The sequence below is a fragment of the Epinephelus moara genome, chromosome 21 (genome assembly GCF_006386435.1).
Source record: "Epinephelus moara isolate mb chromosome 21, YSFRI_EMoa_1.0, whole genome shotgun sequence".
Lineage (NCBI taxonomy): Eukaryota > Metazoa > Chordata > Actinopteri > Perciformes > Serranidae > Epinephelus > Epinephelus moara.
Window position 1 is genome coordinate 1631571 of NC_065526.1, and position 19136 is coordinate 1650706.

At 41.5% G+C, this 19136-nt stretch overlaps 1 protein-coding gene across 1 annotated transcript in view; it reads right to left on the reverse strand.

The window, feature by feature from the left end:
- Window positions 1-13341: 13341 nt before the first annotated feature.
- LOC126408775 (verrucotoxin subunit beta-like) overlaps window positions 13342-19136 on the reverse strand; it is a 38260-nt gene continuing 32465 nt past the window's right edge. Inside the window, exon 4 of the mRNA XM_050074452.1 lies at window positions 13342-13492. Within this exon, the coding sequence (XP_049930409.1) occupies window positions 13485-13492 (8 nt within the window). The 3' untranslated portion in view covers window positions 13342-13484. The remainder of the gene's footprint in view (window positions 13493-19136) is intronic.

Here is a 19136-nt window from a genome sequence, read left to right on the forward strand (position 1 = left end):
ATCGTCTAAAACAAGACAACACAACTTGTTAGCTAGCGCTAGCTAATGTCTGTGGAGAACTGTTTTGCCTCCAGCTAAGCCCCGCCCACCAACAAACATCATACTGTTTACTGACAGTAAAAGGGTGTGTGTATATATAATATATATATTCCCCTAAAGCAGCAGTGTATAGAGTCATTAAAATGAGCTTCATCTTTTACCAGCTGCAATAAAATTGATGATCACATGAATGCATCAATAATTATAATCCACTAACATGATTTAATTCTGCAGACTGAGTATTTTTACTTTTGATATTTTAAGAATATTTTGATGCTCATACTTAGAGTATGGCATTGTCTCCTTTTTTAAAATTCTCTCCTGTTGGTTGACTTGGGTTATTTTTGCTTTTGTTTATTGTTTTGTACATGCATGTGGAATTATGTTCTAATTCAGTAAAAAAAAAAGTATTTCTACTCTGTGGTATTACTACTTTTACTGAAGTAAAAACTGTACTGCCTGGTTTTAACTCCAAGTCTGACGTCTCTGGAAAAATACAAACTAAACTACAATAAAACAAAGTGGCTGTTTATTAGTTAATACCTAATGTGATTAAAAATATACAATCTTAGCTCAGTTTCTGTTTTTGTGGTGCAAAACGTGCAGTGAAACCATCTTGGAATAAAACACTCACAGATCAGAGTAACGTGAGATTTTTCCTGCTCTTCCCGTTTCAGCAACATGCTGTGAATGAAATATAAAAACATATTTCTCTCATCTAATGGGGAATATTTTGACCAGCTGTCACTGGCAGCACCTTTTGATCCAGGACACCTCTCCGTCCCGTCACATTTTAACCAAATTTCGATCCCGTCTGGCTCTCAGGAGGTAACCGATGGCGTGAGAGCAGAGCAGATCTCTTCTTCTCTTCTTTAATACGACGAGCCTGAGACTCAAGGCAAGGCCATTCATTAAACATGACCGTCTAAAAATAAAGGCCTCCTCCTTTCACCGGAACTGCTCTCTTTAATCTGGGCCAGAGCTTCGAGTGGTTTGCATCAGCACATGAGAGAGACGACATGAGAGACAAAGAGAGACAAAGAGGGGATGTTACACACAGGGAGGAAGAGAAGGAAGAGGAGGAGGAGGAGGACGTTTCATCTTCATCGTGACCAAAGGATGGATTTGTGCAGCAGCGGGGGGTTCACTGCCTGACCTCTGACCCTTCTCTAAGCAACCAAAATCTCATTAGTCATGCAGCAGGAAACTCTTTTTAATCAGTGCTCTGATTTAGGTGATTTATGATTGTAAGTAATTTGTGATTCTACATAAATGTCGACAAAAAACTATAAAGTGTCTCTTGTTAATTTTTTTATTGCATCCAACATGACGTGTTTCATTCAGAGGCTCCTGTTTACAAAAAAAACATCTCATTATGTCACCACGGCATCTATAGGAGAAAATTGCTCTATTCAGTTGAGGGAAAGTGCTTTTAGCCCGCCAGGGAACTACTCGGTTGGTAACAACACACGTATTTGTATCGAACCGTTTGGTGCAAGGACTTCGTTACAAACCAAACAATTCGTTGAGCTATCCTGTCACATCTGGAAAATAAAATCTACATCTTAAACAATGTTTAATATAATGTTCTCAACAAGGCAGCTGACGGGACGGGACAGGAAACATGCTGTCTGCCCCTCACCCCCCCAAAACCAGAACACTGCTGCAGTGAGACACATTGGGAGGATGCTACGCTAAGCTAGCTCCTTACAAGATGGTTAGTTTTCGCCCCTCTGTAAAGAGAGTGTTGGAAAGCGCTGATTTCTTTTTCTTTTTTGTTAACATGAAACATTCAGTGTTTTTAAAAAAAAAAAAAAATCTGTTTTAATCACCCGATCTGTTAACTTAGTGCAGCAGGTGAGAGACACATGATGCTTCTTGCCTTTGAAATCAGAAGATGTCCTGCAGAAACCAGTGGGACCCAGGTACACCCATCGACTGTCTTCATGGAAGAACTGCGGCCAAAAAGCCAAACCTCCGACATGGAAACAAGGCTGAGCGACTCGACTCTGCAGGAAAACACAGGAAGTGGGGTGCAGAGAGATGGCAGCAGGTGCTCTGGACTGATGAGTCAAAATGTGCAATATTTGGCGGTGTGTTAGCTGAAGGGCTGGAGAGCGCTGCAGGCGACAGTGACGCACGGTGGAGGTTCATTTGCAGGTTTGGGGCTGCACTTCTGCAGATGGATTTGGGGGTTTGGTCAGGATTAATGGTGTCCTCAATGCTGAGAGATACAGGCAGATACTTCTCCATCATGCAGTACCATCAGGGAGGCGTCTGATTGGCCCCAAATTCATTCTGCAGCAGGACAATGACCCCGAACATACAGCCAGCGTCATCAGGAACTATCTTCAGCGTCAAGAGCAACAAGGAGTGTCCCTGAGCTCAACATCATCTGGTCTGTCTGGGATTACATGAAGAGACAGACGGATCTGAGGCAGCCGACATCCACAGAAGATCTGTGGTTAGTTCTCCAAGACGTTTGGAACAACCTACCTGCAGAGCTCCTCCAAAAACTGTGTGCAGGTGTACCTGGAAGAACTGATGCTGTGTTGAAGGCAAATATTGATTTGATTTAGATTTCTCTTCTGTTCGCTCACTTTGCATTTTGTCATTGATAAAAATAAACAATACTTTACAGCATTTCTTCACACCTGCCTGAAACTTGTACACAGCACTGTATATATTGTATTTCACTTCTATGGTGTATTCTATTTTATTGTGTATTTTATTTCTGTGCTGACAAGTTTTTATGTTTCAGTAAATGTGATGTTGTGTGATGTAAGTAAGAGCCAGACTGGTCGCATTACTGCTTATGACAAGTGTCTGAGCTGTGTGCTGTGGTGTGTGTGTGTGTGTGTGTGTGTGTGTGTGTGTGTGTGTGTGTGTTGCAACATGTGTCACAGGCTCAGGCTGCCAAAGTCCAGATTTATGCCAAGATTAATTATGAGCATGTTGTCCAGATCGGGATGAAAACTGACATGACATGTGCAGTAATCACATTACAGCGTCAGACAGCAGCGTTCACACACTGCAGGTTCTGATGCAGATGGACGGATAAATCCTGCTCTCCACACGTTTGACACGCAGTGCTCTGAGCTGCAGCTGCTGCAGGTCTGAAGGCTCGCTTGTGTTTACGTCGAGGTGTTGTGGTGCGCTCACTCAGGGCTTAGATTTAACACCTGCAGGAACTGCCAAACGTGGGCAGAAACTGAAGGAATTTTAGGAAACATGCCACTGGAGTGTAGCAGTTTGGGTTGCGGTGGAAGAAGACAAAAACTGACAGCAGCCGTCGTTTGTTACGAACATACACATCAACCTTACCAAGCCTGGTTATATGGCTACTGTCTACACAATCGAGGCCACACATATGTGACCTGTGTGTGACGTCTTCTGCTCTAATGAACCACTCGGAGCTGGTAGATGGTGGTAACAGCCAGGTTTATTCACCTCATGGAAAACCCTTCGTAAGTCTGGATTAACTAGCAAAGGACAGCGGTGTTAAGTGACCTCATGTGGACGACCTGCTCATGCTCTATCTCATGGAAAATCCTCCGCAGCTCTCTGACTTAGTCTGAAGAAGCAGATTGTACAATAAAATAATAAAGTGACACAGTGATCGTACAATGTATTTTAAATTTGTGCAAATAAAATGGCTCACGCTGCCTGTTTCTCTCAAAATTACAGCGTACAAGAGGTTTCATACACTGAACTGCTACCCTTTTTTTTTGCATGTTTAACTTTTACAAAAACATTCATATTTTAACACATTTAAAAACACCAGAGTGAAAACAATCATAAAAAAATCTCCCTGTTCAACAAATTAAATCCAGCCACATGTTTGTGTTGCACAAGGAAATAAACGTAGAACGCAGTGTTTCACCAGCTTGAGCTTGTTTTGAAAATGACTGCATGCATCTTAAGAGCAGAAACTGTACACGTCCTGTGAAAATGTCCTCAAAGAGACGATAATAAAGTCCCAGTGTCCTTCCTAATTAACAGCGTCTTGGTTTGTTAACGTTACTAAAGTTGATCAAATTTGTTGTCGTATCAAACTACTAACATTATTAAGCATAAATAAAGAAGTTTCAACCATAAAATGTGATCAGGTTTTGTCCACTTTTGTGTCAGGATGAGCTGACTGACTTGGCAAAGATGGCTGCCATTTTGTTTTTACATGGATTGGTGTATTGTGCTTTTAGTACCACTAGGTGGCACAAAAAAAGTGTCCATGAGCGAAGACAACAGGACAAATTTCTGCAGGATGAAATATAACAATGCTAGACGCGGAAGCATCCCGCTATCTTAATTGTCATGCAGCCGCTTCTTTCACCTTCATCCACCTAATTCTAATGAGTTCATTGTTGAATCCAAGTGACTGTTTGTGCCAAATCTGAGCAAATTCGCTCAAGGCCTCAAGACGTTCTTAAGAAACCATATTCACCAGAATGAGACACACAAGGTCACAGTGACCTTTGACGTCTAACCACAAAAATCTGATAAGTTTATTGTTGAGTCTAAGTGAAAGTGTTTGTGCCAAATTTGAACAAATTCGCTCACATTTACAAAAATGAGACAGACATGCTCAGAGTGACCTTTGACCTTTGATCATCAAAAACCAGTCAATTCATCTTTGAGTCCAAGTGGACATTTGTGCCAAATCTGAAGAAATTCCATTCAGGCGTTATTGAGATATTGTGTTCGGCAAACAGACGTAAAATTGAGACGCCGGAATAATCGACACAGATCGCAAGCTGGCCGGGGCACTCGGCGCTGCGCCAAGTCCAGTGTGGACCAAGCGTAAGTCATTCCACTGCTGCAATGACGGTGCAGAGACACCAAGATGTGGAAGACCTGAAAACACTGACCAATGAGAGCCCACTGGGCTTTTTCAGGGAGGTGTTTTAAAGAGACAGGCGCTAAAACACAGCGTCCCAGACAGAAGGTAAATACAGGCGTGCCAGCACAGTGTGAGGAAAAAAAAGTGTGTTTAGAACATGAAAGGATGCGAACATGTTCTAGTAGAAACCCAAAATACAAGTACAAAAAGAGGGCCTCGAAAAAACCAAGTCTGACCCTCAGACAGGCCTGTTAACGTCTGTGTGAAGGCGAGGATCGAGCAAAATGTCCTCACTTTCCAAAAATGTCCTCACTTTCCAAAAATGTCCTCACTGTCAGGGTCTAACACTGGTCCTCAGAAAGATAGATGTACAAGTACACACACACACACACACACACACAGTGGACACAGTCTTTGCATTGTCTCATCCGAACCACAATGGTACAACAGTGTGTCTTGACAAAAACTATTCCACCGAGTGTGTGTGTGTGTATGTGTGTGCGTGCGTGTGTGTGTGTGTGTGTGCTGGCTCTACAGTTACAGAGGACGCTGTTAGGGCCGAGTGTGTGTTGTTAAATAAGCGTTCCCTCTGTCAGCTGACCTGCCGTCACACCGATGAATCAGCGTGTCGGAGCTTCAACAACGGAGCTTTTGTCGCCCAGAATCATGCCGTTGTTCCTCTCCTGCCCCGTCTCTCTGTCTCTCTGTCTCCAGTCTGGCCTGCAGATCGACGGCGAGCAGCGTCCGTATATCCCACTGTCACCTGAATGCCACTAAACCTGCGTCACACAGAGCAGAGACGGTCTGAAACAAAGGGGTTCAAATCTGCGGATTTGTTCCCTGAGCGTCATCTGAAATCAAACACAACGTTTATTCCGTCATCGTTAATTGATCGGTGAGTCGAGGTTATTCTGTCCTCGCCTGACGAGTCATTGCCAAACTAGACAGATCCGATAAAGACTTGAGGCCTGGATGAGTTCAGATTCTTTACTTAGATCCTTGTCCTTCCTGCTTCATTTGTTTCATTGATTCTCTTTTCTTCATAAAACTGAAACACAATATACAAATAAAAATATGATTATTGCTTCCTTTTTGTTACAGATACGTATACGTTCACTGGAGTAATTCTGTTTTAACCACATTGTCAAACAAAACAATGATAAAAACATTAAGGAAATTAAATACAGTGTTTCCAGGTAGGCAATATTGATTCAATTCTAAGTGAACCTCGACAATAACCACTTCTTAATTATTTAATTAGCAAGGAAGCTAGCTTAACAGCCTAGCATCAATAAGCAAAAAATAGCTCTGCTGAACATAATTTAAGTCTTTGAAGGAAAAACTCAAAAAGGACACATTCATCATCCAGTTATCTTTCACATACTAGAAATACTCACAGGCACATAGTATATTCTCAAACTTCAAAATCCTGAACTGCACACTGGCTTCAGTCATGCAGCAACTAAAATGGAGACTGATGTAGTCACCTGAGGTGGAATTTATACTTACCCAACGCTGTACCCTGACGTGCACCTCCCCAGAAATGTAACTCCACGTCACAGTGACGCAGACCTCCTGTCTGTCTCTGTGAGCTGAAACCATTTGCCTCAGTGGAAACAAAGCTTTGATTTACTTTAATTTCACAGATAAGAAACAATAAATTGTGAAGACAATAAATAATTTATACAATGTAAAATGCCATAGACTTGTGCTAATAACGTTAGCATGTTGTATTTGTTTGGAAAACGTGTTTAGTATCAGACAGTTATTTTGTCAGTGAACCTTGTGAGCTGTAATGGAGCTGAACTGTGTAACGTTACCTTTGTTAAATGTTGCTGTTGTCCCTGGCTTCATATGAGTAGAGGAGAAGTCCACTAGCTGCTAGGCTAATTTATACAATGTAAAATGCCATAGACTTGTGCTAATAACGTTAGCATGTTGTATTTGTGGGGAAAATGTGTCCAGATAAAGACAAGTGTTTGTCTGTGAATGCTACGAGTTATAGTGAAGCTGGTTTGTGTTTGAAACATTTGAAAACATTTTGACCATTCAGTGACCACCTGAAAGGAATCATTTTCAGCTGGCAGGGCTTCTGCTTCGTCCTCTGAATCATTAGAGGGCTCAAACATGTACGGCTGGATTAAATTTGTGGCAGCCATTACTGAGCAAGGGAGCTGTCAATCAGAGCGTTATCTGCCACGTCCACTCTGTCCTGGCAAGTGGTCTACACAGCAAAATGAGCTGGTTTTAAACCAGGTTTTCTAATAGTTACGAATGGTTATTTTCACTCAGACTTTTGTGGATGATTAATGAGACTTTGATATAATATATGCATTTTTACTATTTCAAGCTGTGTTTCCAAAGGCTTTAACCCTATGGGCCCAAACGACGCATAGTGCATCCAAATTCACACCTGTTCTTCTCTATTGATTTTCTCTGCGACCGTTTGTCATAGGAAGAAGCCACGCATATCATGTGAACCAGCAAAACCGTAGCTTTCTGACAAGACCAATCACTTGTCGGTAGTCCAATGTTTTCACAGCGAAAACCCCCCAATAAATTTACACTAAAATGATGTATAACAAAGCTTTCATACAGCTCTCTCTTGGATGGATTACTCGCGAATGCAAGGTTGCACAGAAATGTCACACATATCACATGAAAGCGCAGGAGCAGAGCTTTCCAGTGATACCACACATCATTGTACTGTCATCCCATCATGCTATAAATCCAGACTACCAAATAAAAACCTGACGAATTTCTTTACAATCCATTATACAGATCTTGTTATCAGTCACTTCATATAGTGAGGAATAATATTACTATTTTTCTATGATCTTAGATGTAAATATTGCATGTTTCTTTCAGATAAAACACATTTTTGACTTGTGAATGAGTCAATGGAATTTCTTGCAATAATGAAAAAATACTGGCAATCATGTCCGCCTGGCACAAACCACATGTTTTGGACAGCTGTGAAGTGACAGAATGTCCCACCATCATGGTTCTTATATTGCCAGATTCCAGAGAGTCTCCCCTCTTCATATATGGCAGAATATGTCTTCTTCCAACTTGCTATGGTGAGATACATGTAAACATGTAAGAATTTAGTCACACAGATTTGTTTTTTCATTGATATGAAAATCAATATAAAATACAGGCACATAGAAGGACATGAAATGATGACAAATCTGGTTAGCCCAGACTGTCCTTAAAACCCCCCAAGATATAGCATGTGTATGTAGCCTTTATAATGACTGTGATATGAGCTTAAAAGTAAAGGCAGTAAAAATACCCCAAAAACGCCGAGGGACCAAAGCCATGTTTAATGTGTGTTTAATGTGTTTTGAATCAACTAAACTTTACAGCACTTCACAGAAACTCTGCCGCTGACTAGTGTTTTGGAGGTGTAACTGCAGACACCACCGCACAAGTGTGCTCAACACTATCAAATCAACAAAAATTAAACAAATGGTACGGATGACCAAAACAGAGGTCAAAGGTCACAACAGGAGGTTTTTCATCTGGTGCTAAGATGGTGTAACAAGAGGCTAAATGAGACGACAGAACGTCATCACGGCGAACACGACTTTACAGCCTCACTGTGGTGGTGACGTTAAATCATGTTACCACGAAGTAGTTCATCTATCGTCTTACGTTAGCTTTTTACTTATGGTGGTTGCATGAAGGCTTCAATATTCATAAAGTGGTGTCCATTAGTGAGGATTATCTTACTGAACAAAACGTGTAAGTGTCATAAACATTAATTCACCACAGAGTTTATTTTCTGCACTAAACCAAAATCCAATTGAAAAATACCCTTGGATGTTGGACGAGTGAACTGGTGAGAAGTTAACTTCTGTAACGTCATCCATGCAACGCTCTGTAACGACTGACCTGGAAGGTCCTGGAAGAGAAAACGAAGGTGCAGAAGGTAAAGAAGGCCACACTGACACATCAGAGGACAACAGACAACACTTGAGTCAGAATAACATTTATTTATTGTTTATCATTTAATGATTTCTCCATCTCTCAGTGGAGTTGAAATAGTAGATAAAAATGTTAAAATCAAACACAGAGTAAAATATAAGAACAATATAATGGAACTGAAATATATTTAAACCTTTATGTGAAATATCAACAAAGTTATTAGTGTCTGAGCCTCTGAGGCTTTCAGGTACTTTCCTTTCAGCTCCTTCATTTGTACTTCTGATTAAAATGTACGTTACTTTAAAATTTTCCTTATTCATTATTTATCATTTAATTTTTTCTTCATCACTCAGTAGGAGCCGCCTTATCACTGCAACATGGAATTCAATACAGGTCAATATAATAACTTCATCATCATTATTCATTCTATTTTTTCAAAACTCAAAGAGTAAATAAGTATGAGGGCGTTGGTGGCTTAGTGGGTAGAGCAGGCGCCCCATGTACAAGGCTGTTGCTGCAGTGGCCTGGGTTCAACTCCAGGCTGTGGCCCTTTGCTGCATGTCACTCCATCTCTCTCTCCCCCCTTCACGCTCAACTGTCCTATCGATTAAAGGTTTAAAAATGCCCGAAGAAATATCTTTAAAAAAAAAAAGAGTAAATAAGTACATAAAAACTTGAGATCCTGATAGTCCTGTTCAAAAACACATCCTGAACACTATATATATCTAAACCTTTAAAAAAGCAATGTGGTCATAATAGAAAACAAAAATCACTATCACATTTTCATTGCTCAGGTTTGTGGAGTTAATCAAGCTGCAGATTTTAACTATTACATCGGTGTCACTGGTGTTACTGGTGTTACTGGTGTCAGGAAGTTAATGGTTCCAGCACAAAATGTGGTCACGCTTCAACATTTATCACCACATGGTAAATCTGTGTTTTCCATTTTGGTAAACAGCACATGGAAGTAAATCCTGCAGGAATATGTTTGTCCAAAAGAAAACTGAGAGCAGTCTCACTCTTTGTCTCAGGCACATATGATTGAGCTTTTCTTGGTCAAAGTAATTTAAGTCTCGGTGTCTCAGTTCTGAGTCTGTCTAAAGACAGAACTCTCTGTCCTGTTTGTCTGTGTGGTATCTGTTCAGGTCTTGGCTGATATTGTTCTCGTCTTGGTTGGCACTGATCTTGCTGTGTTCTTACTTGTGCCAGGTGGCGGTATAAGCCCCTCGGTCTTTGTTCATATTACAACCTGGGTTTCAAAAGTTATAAGTCAGAAGTTGTAACGCTGTGTATATAAACAGAATGCAATGATTTACAAATCCTTTTGACCTATATTCATTTGAATATTGTCCCCAGACAAGATATTTAATGTTCAAACTGATGAACTTCATTGTTTTGTTTTTATTTCTTTGTAAATACACACTCATTCTGAATGTGATGGCTGCAACATGTTATAATAAAGTTGGTACAGGAGCAACAGAGGACTGGGAAAGTTGTGAACACCTGTTTGGAACATCAGCAGGTAAACAGGTTAACTGGTAACAGATTGGAGTATCATTATTGGGTATGAAAGAGGCATTCTTGAAAGGCTCATTTGTTCACAAGCAACGATGCCACAAGGTTCCCCGCTTTGTGACAAACTGTGTGGGCAAATATTTCGACAGTTCGAGTTTTAGAAACTTAGAAACCTTTTTAGAAATTTCACATCTATAATGCACAATAGCATCGAAAGTTTCAGAGAATCTGCAGAAATCTCTGCATGTAAGAAGTAAGGCTGAAAACCAACATTAATGTCAGTGAACTTTGACCCCTCACACTGCTCTCCATTAAAAACCAACACGACTGTATAAAGGTATAAAGGATATTACTACACGGGCTCAGGAAAACTTTGGAAAACCTCTGTCAGTAAACACATCACTGCATCGACCAATGACAGTTTAGACTCTACCATGCTCCGCCCACTTCTCTGAGCCCGAGCTCACCTGAGATGGACTGACACAAAATGGTCTGACCAGTCCATCATGGACCACCTGTCCTCCTGGACCATCCAGATTGTTACCAGCTCAAAGTTCAAAGCCAGCATCTGTGATGGGATGGAGAGGTGCATCATGGGTAACTTCACATCTGTGAAGGCACTATGAATGCTGAAAGGTACGTACATACAGGTTTTGGAGCAACATATGCTGCCATGCAGACGACGTCTTTTTCAGGGACGTCCCATCTTATTCCAGCGAGACAATGAAACACATTTTGTGCGTGTTACAACAGCGTGTCTTCGTAGTGACAGAGTGCAGGTACCTGACTGACCTGCCAGCAGTTCACACCTGTCTCCCACTGAACACGTGTGGAACATGATGAAGCATCGACCTCGGACTGTTGAGAGACTGAAGTTGGATAAACTTCAACAGTTAGTGTCCTCAGTTCCCCAACACTTGCTGAGTGTTGGTCAAAGAAAAGGTGATGATGTCACACAGAGGTAAACATGCTCCTGTAGCAACTGTTTTGGAACGTAAGAACGCAGACATTAAATTCAGGATATATTTACAGAAAAACAATAAAGTTTATCAAATGAAAATTAAATATCTGGTCTCTGAACTGTATTCAACTGAAAAAAGAATTTGTAAATCTTTGCATTCTGTTTTTGTTACGTTTTACAGTGTCACAACTTTTTTTTGGCACTGGGGTTGTAGAATCGGTCTTGGTCTCCTTTTGGCCTCGGTTGGCATACGGCTCAGTTTCTTCTTGGCCTAGAATCGTGCTCATTCTTGTCTTGGTTGGTTGGTATCTGTCTCTGCCTCGTCTCGGTCAGCACTACTGTTGATCTTGTGTTTTTCTTGGTTGTTATCAGTTGGTGTTGTCCTGGTTTTTGCTGGCGTCAGTGTCGGTATCATTGTAGTCTTGGTCTCTTGGTATTCGTCTCGTTGTCATGGCTGGTACTGGAACGCTTGAAATCAGTAGGTTGACTCTGGGGGAGTCTCTCTCCTCTGTCGACTTCAGCCATGAACTCAGCTTTTTCTCTCGTGGCTATCAGGCACTGAACTCGTTGCTTCCAGCCTGGCTTGGCCTCAGATTTCTCTCCCTCAATAAGCATGTCAATGTACTCTGAAGTGGAGAGAGGATCTGGCTTCAGTGCTATCTCTTTAAGTCTGTTTAGACACTGAGCAGACGCCTCCATAAATTTCACCACCTCAGTGTGCACATCATCATATTCGGCCCTCAGTTGTTCAATCAATGCCTGAACAGGTGCCTTCGCCCGTGGAGCTTTTAGGTACTTCTTCTTCAGCTCTTTTACTGTTCGTTTTTCTGTAACCTCCTTATACTCCCATCTGTACTTCTGGTTAAAATGTACATCCCAGTTACATTTGCCTGGACACTCAGTACAGTTTCCATCTGGTCCCATTGCAGCACACTCTTCTTTATCTGCATCATTGGGTCTTGAACAGGGATAGTGGCAGGTGAAACGACATTCCTGACAGTTGGTGATGTAATTTCCAGAACCTGAAATATCTTCTTTGAAGGGCTTTATGACAGTGCCTTCAAACTCAAAGTTAAGTTGTCTGTCGATCTGTGCCTCATGCTCTTTAAGTGTTTCAGTTGTTTCTTCTATCGCCTTCAGCTTGGCGAATCCAACTTTAACCTGCTTCTGCAAATTTTCATATGAATTCTGGAGCTGCTTTCTTTCTCTGAGGTCCTCTTCTGTCATCCTCAAGCTTTTGGTTTCCATGACATTCAAGGCAGCAAAGAACGTCTTCATGCTTTCTATCTCCTCGTTCCAACACTCTGGATCAAATCTCTTATCTTCATCTTTACGTTTGTCATCCCCACTCATGCTATCTGCTGCAGATGATTGGTTCTGTGCAAACCACACTGCATTATCGAATCTGAAGTGAGTTTGCAGCTCATCTTTTATTTCAGGACAACTGAAACCTGAATATTGGAGTGCCCTTTGAATGTCCCAATCTGAGTTAAAGAAACTTGTATCACTTGAAAGTGGTATCAGAACCCGGATGTTCTCTGCCACATCGTTGCCAAAGAATGAAAGCACAGCAGCAAACCCTTTCTTCTGTAATGATGTCAGGTTGCTAAAATTATTCAGAGAAACAAAACACAAAGCGTCTATTTCACTAACACCATGCTCAGCAGATAAGAGATTATGCAGCTGCTCTGTTATCTCTTTGATTCGTTCTGTGTCATAGTCAAACTCATGGACGTCAACAATGGTCAGTGAGTGCTCTATTTTAAACCCCTCCTGGTGGTTGAGTTTGTACACAGTGACTTCAGAGGTCTGGCTTTCAGCTTGTGATGTTGACTGATCCTCATCAATCAGTGTGAATCTGGAATTATCCTCCCAGTCTACACCAACAATGTAGTTGATCATTGCATTGATCAGAGTGGACTGCCCTGATCTGGTGTCTCCAAAAAGTAAAACAGTGCGATTTTGCCTCGTGCTTTCTTTGCCAAAAGTGAATGTTCTGCATCCATCTATGTCCATTTCTTCTTCATCCAGAGGCAGTTTGTAAACTGAGGGAGATTCAGAATTTGTCCTTTCACTTGTACGTTTGAGGGATTCTTTGAGTGTACATGTTAATGTACAGACAGTAACAGTGATGCTTTCTTTGCTTCCTCCAGCTTCACCACAATCACATCTGACCCTGACAACATATTCTGTCTCTGGCTAAAGACCTGAAATGATCACCCTCTCAGCTCCTGCCGTCTTTTGGCTCCATTGGAGATCTTCCTCTGTCAGGCTGTTGTCTTTTTTGGCGTACTCCACGATGTAGCTCAAAATGTGGACATTCTGTCCAACCTTAGCAGGTTTCTCCCAGCTGACTGATATCTCACTTGAGTTTGGTTCAACTTGAGGTTTTCCAGGAGGGCTGCAGGGTAAGGTTTTAATGGAACCACTGACTTCATTGGCTGGTCCAACACCTGCTGAGGTCACTGCTCTGCACCTGAACATGTACTCTGTGTTAGGACTCAGATCACTCACTGTGACTTCTTCAGCTTCTGATGCTGTCTTCTGTTTCCATCCATCGTCTCCACTGACACAGTACTCAACAGAGTAGGAGGTGATGTTCTCTGCTCCAAACTTTGGTGGAGAAATCTTCAGTGTCACACTCTTGTGGTTTGTTTCAGTGACTGTCACTGTTTCAGGCTTTGAAGGCGGCTCAAAGTTCTCACTGACTGAAAAGCCGTCTTTATAAAGGTAGATGCTTGAACCTTTCTGTGTCTCATTTGTTGAACCAACTATCAAGAACTTTACGTTCTTGTTCTGCTTGTTGGCCTCTGCAAAGTCACTGAAGAGCTTTGCTTTGTGACTCATTGCATCTGGTACTTTGTTTGAAAGGTACCATAGTTCCTTCTCTACATCATCAGTATGTGGATCTCGAGGTTCGTCTGGTTTGGGTGTTTCTGTTAAGTAGTTTGATAAAGCTGAGAGGAAGGGTTCGGCACTTCCCAGTGAGGTGAAAACAAAACACACTGCATGCTCTGCACTGTGAATTTCGTTGTAGAGGTGATTTTGAGATGGAACGATCTTGGTGTTTTTCATCATGTTGGTGAAAGACTTTAAGATGCAGATTTCTCTCTCTTTACAGTCCATCCACTCGTTCAGTTCTTTGCTGTTGAAAGGAGAAGAATGTCTCTTCTTCAGGATCTCTGCGAGCTCAGCCTCCTCTTCTCCTCCTCCTCGGATTGATGGAAGTTTCTTTGCCAAGGTTCGTTGGAATTCCAGCTTGAACTCTGAGCACATTTCTTTAAAAGTTTTAATCTTCTTGCTGATCTGTGAGAACTGCTGTGCAGTGGTGGTTCTCAGTGCATCACTGCACCTCATTTCCAGCTCACTGAAGTCCTCCAGGACACTCTGTGATTCATGAACTAATCTTATACTTATCTGACGCACGAGTTTTGCAGCAGAAGAATCTAAACTCGTCAGTGGCAACAGCCAGACCTTCACTGGTACGGCATTTTCTCCGTTGGCTCCCAACAATTTTGGCAGACTTTGGTAGACCTCTACCGCATCCTGAAAGGATGTAGGAGGCTTCTGAAGGGAAAAGTCTCCAAAGAATCTGCAGGAGAATTTCTCAACATTTTCTCTGTCCTTGTCTTTCATTTTCAGTGAACCTTCACCCTCTATTGCAATTTTGGGAATCTTCTTGATCATCACCTTCAAGTTGCCCTCAATGTCTTGATGATCTTCCTTTTCGGACACTTCACGGTCAAAGACAAAGAAGGCTTGTGCCCCATAAAGGATAGCTGTGACTACATGTGTTGCTAATCCTTTATCAAAGACATATGGATGCTTCACATTGTCTCTTCCAAGATGATTCATGGACAGTTCCTGAACCTTTGTGGTAGCTTTGTACTTCAGTGTTACTCTGGCCTGATTTTTGGAAGTCTTACTATCGCTCAGGTATTTGGCCGATCCTCCAACCTCCACCAGTCCACTTAAGAAACTTGCCTTCAGAGATGCTTCAACATTTAGTGCTGATGATTTATCTGCAATTGATTCAGATGCAACTATCTCAAAATCATTATAGCTCTGTGGTCTTTCTCCAATATGATTTCTCAGGTCATCTCGGTCCCACAATGTCATTCCTAAAAAGGAAGAAGCAAAAATCAAGTTCAGCTTCCAGAACCAGCCTGACAGGAGAATTTGTTACTACATCCTACAACACAGATAATGCCAGCCTTACACCAAGCAATTTTTCCAGGACTTTACTCTGTCAGACCAATTTCCAGTGATGGAATAAAATCATGAGTTTTTCCTCAGTTGGCGTGCGTGTTCGTGACCTTGATCGTTTGGTGTAAGGTGGTGATAAAACTCAGTACGAGCTGTCTGAAGTCAAATCTTTTTCTGGCCTTGACATTCCATCAAAATTAAACATGTTTAATATTATTGTAAGTTTTTAATCTTGGCTCATGGAAATAGTGAAGTTCAATGACACGAACACTGTCAACAACCCAGTGTTAATTTCACTGACGACAACTTTTCATCAACAACCTTTTTTCCGTCACGAAAACGAGACAATGACAAGCAAAAAATACGTCATGATAATAAAAACTAAGACAAAGTCTATGTTTCATTTTGTTGATGAGATGAGACATGACGAAAATGTTAGTGTAACAACCAATTACTGCGCTCTCTGCTGCACCAAACAGGAAGCAGCAAACTGGGTACACCATAAAAATGGAGGGGACTCCAGGGAGGTGATGGAACATAAACAAGTCTGGGTTCTCTTGGACTGTGGAAAAGGAGAACAAAGTGGTGGAGTTGTGGAGTGAACATGAGTCAGTGTTAAATTCAGCGTGTATCTGGTCCACCAACCAGCACTAAGTTTAATGAGAAATCTTCCTCTAATTTCCACGGTCTCCTCCCACTAGAGAAATCTTCCTCTAATTTCCACGGTCTCCTCCCACTAAACTAACCCAGCAAAGGGGCTGCAACTAACCATTATTTTCATTATCGACTAATCTGTCGATTATTTCTTCGATTAGTCGACTAATCATTTTATCGAAAAATGTGTTAAAATGTTGAAAAATGTCGGTCTGTCTCTTCCAAACCTCAAAATTACGTCATCTAATGTCTTGTTTTGTACTCACGCCAAAGGATTTCGTTCACCATCATGGGAGAGTGTGTAAAGCTGCCAATATTTGAACGTAAGAAGCTGCAATAAGAGTATTTTGGGTACTTTACAGTACTTTTCTATGAAAATGAGTCAAACCGATTAGTCGACTACTGAAATAGTCACCAATTATTTTAATAGTCAGTGAGTCGTTTAATGACTTCCTGTTAGACTTTATTTTGGTGGTCCCCTTTTCCTTCTGATCTTATGGGACTTTTATTTTGACGCCTTCTGCTGCCAGAAACAAGATATTGAAGCAGAAACGTTTGAGAACAAAGAAAGGAAGATGTGTAACTTTGCTCTGCAATTATCAAGCTCTTGTTCCCTGTATAGTTAGGCGCCCAGCTGGAATGGGAACAAGGTACTGTGTCATTTAACGCTTCATGATTTTTGTGTGGTGACGTGTTTTAATTGACTCGACAGTAAGCGAATGTTTAAATTTAAATGTATCGCTGTTGCATCAGTCATTTTAAAAATAGCTGTGGGCTAATCAAATATTGGTAACATTGCTGTGATACTGGCTTTCTTGTTTCATGTGTGTTTAAAGGTTGATATTGTAGTTTATACTCATATACGTATTTGATACGGTATCTATGGATTATGGTTTTGTTTGCACATGGGTAGGAGCTAATGTAATTTATTTGTGGGTGCTTTGTAGCTCTTACGATGTTTTCTGGAGAAAAGGTGTTTTGAAGAAAAGATTTAAAGAGGCAACAGACAGCATCTTTTCCTAAATATATCATTATGAAAATAATGTGGGTTGCACAGGGTAGTGTCCACAGTAAAATCAGACTATCAGCGTTTACATAGGTTACTTAGTGGCTTTGCAATCTTTGCAATAAGCTTCTGCCACCGGTGCCGAATTTTTGCATAAAAAATCTGCTTTATGGCTGGAAACGCGTCATGTGTTGTGAAACTGGTCGGTCAGCCAATCAGGGACTGGAGCTGGTTCTTCTGAGGAGTTGGGCATGAGATAGTTGAGTCAGGAGCACAATGGCAGACGGACAAAGTTTGGAGACAAGTGAAAAACGGCCTAGCAAAAGAAAAGGAGCTCCTCTGTGTGAGGAGGCAAAGAAGAGCAAAAAGGAGAGTGATAAAAGAAGAGGAAAAACAAGAGTAAACCTCAGTCAGGCGTTCAAGAGATGGAGGGAGCTCCGTGACCAAAGAGGCTTCAAAACCCATGTCCAGCTAGCTTTCTTTCTAATGGATCAGTAAGTAACACGGCTAAATGTTAGCTAGACCAGAGAGGACTGTACTGTACTGGCTGCTAGTTCATTCCTAGCTGGCCAGCATCGCAAATCGCCGCAACCAGGGAGCGGGTAGCGAGTGTTGGTCGGCTGACATCCTGGTTGCCATTCTACGGCAGCCCTCGGACAGTGATACCCCCCTCCCTTCCTTCTGTTCTCTTCTCACGGAGGCAGCTATCCACGCACATCGCCCAGCTAAGTTACGCCCAGCTAAGTGAACACTGGACTTTGTTTCCCATTCAATTTGAGCTCCAACCGGCCGCATGGTTTCCATACGGTAGCGTTTATTCTAGAATGGGGACTGTTTACATGTGCATATTGGTATAATTCCACTGTGTCTACTGTTGTTTGTACTGGTACTGTACATATTGGTATCATTTACTGTGAGCTGTTTGTACTGGTACTGTACATATTGGTATCATTTACTGTGAGCTGTTTGTACTGGTACTGTACATATTGGTATCATTTACTGTGAGCTGTTTGTACTGGTACTGTACATATTGGTATCATTTACTGTGAGCTGTTTGTACTGGTACTGTACATATTGGTATCATTTACTGTGAGCTGTTGGTACTGGTACTGTGCATTCTGCTATAATTATTTGCATTACTATTTGTTTTTTCTTCAGATAAATCTGATAATTGTTGCTCGGTCTCTTTACTCATTTATTTAGTAGAGTGTCCACCAGGGGTCGCGTTAACCGGATATTCTCGGTCATTGACCGTTTTTTTACAACAATGACCGGAATATCTGAAGGCCGTCGGTCATTTGACCGGTTGCAATTACCACCCCTGGCCACTTGGCGGCGGAGTGCACAGTGGTTTAAGTGGCTGCCGTTTTCACACTGCAGAGAAAAAGTCATTCATCTGCTTCATGTAGCGTTGTTGACATAACGGCCTGGACACACTAGATGCGTTAGTGCCGCAGGCGCTTGACTGTCCACACAGGCAGCGCATTTCTCCTGCGCTCTCCGCGCCGGTTAAACATCGACTCCACTCGTCTGTTCCCGTCAGTACTCGTTTTTTCACTTCAACAGGTCACTTTAAACATGGGTAAGTCCATATTTTAATCGTTTTTTATAACGTAATAAGTTAATGACAATTTGTCATTGCATTTTCATGTATTGAGAGTGTTGGATTAACACTGAATGAACAGGGCATATTGTTCTGACCATTTTATTTATGTAGTCTGTAGGCTCGGTGACACAAATTAAAATTGTAATGAAGTGATTATGGTATTGAGAAATGTGTTCGATTATGCACTGTTGTGTTATTTTAAATTATAAACATGGTATTCTCTCACGTTCCTCAGTGCATGCTGTTGTTATTTTATTTTGAAAATTGGCCGGATTCTCTCGTCTTTTCTGTGTCCGACTTCCTGTTTGGTACGATCCGCTCTATCCAGCTTGACAGAAGCGCTCACGGCTCGCGTGTAGACCAGACGCCGAACTGAAGC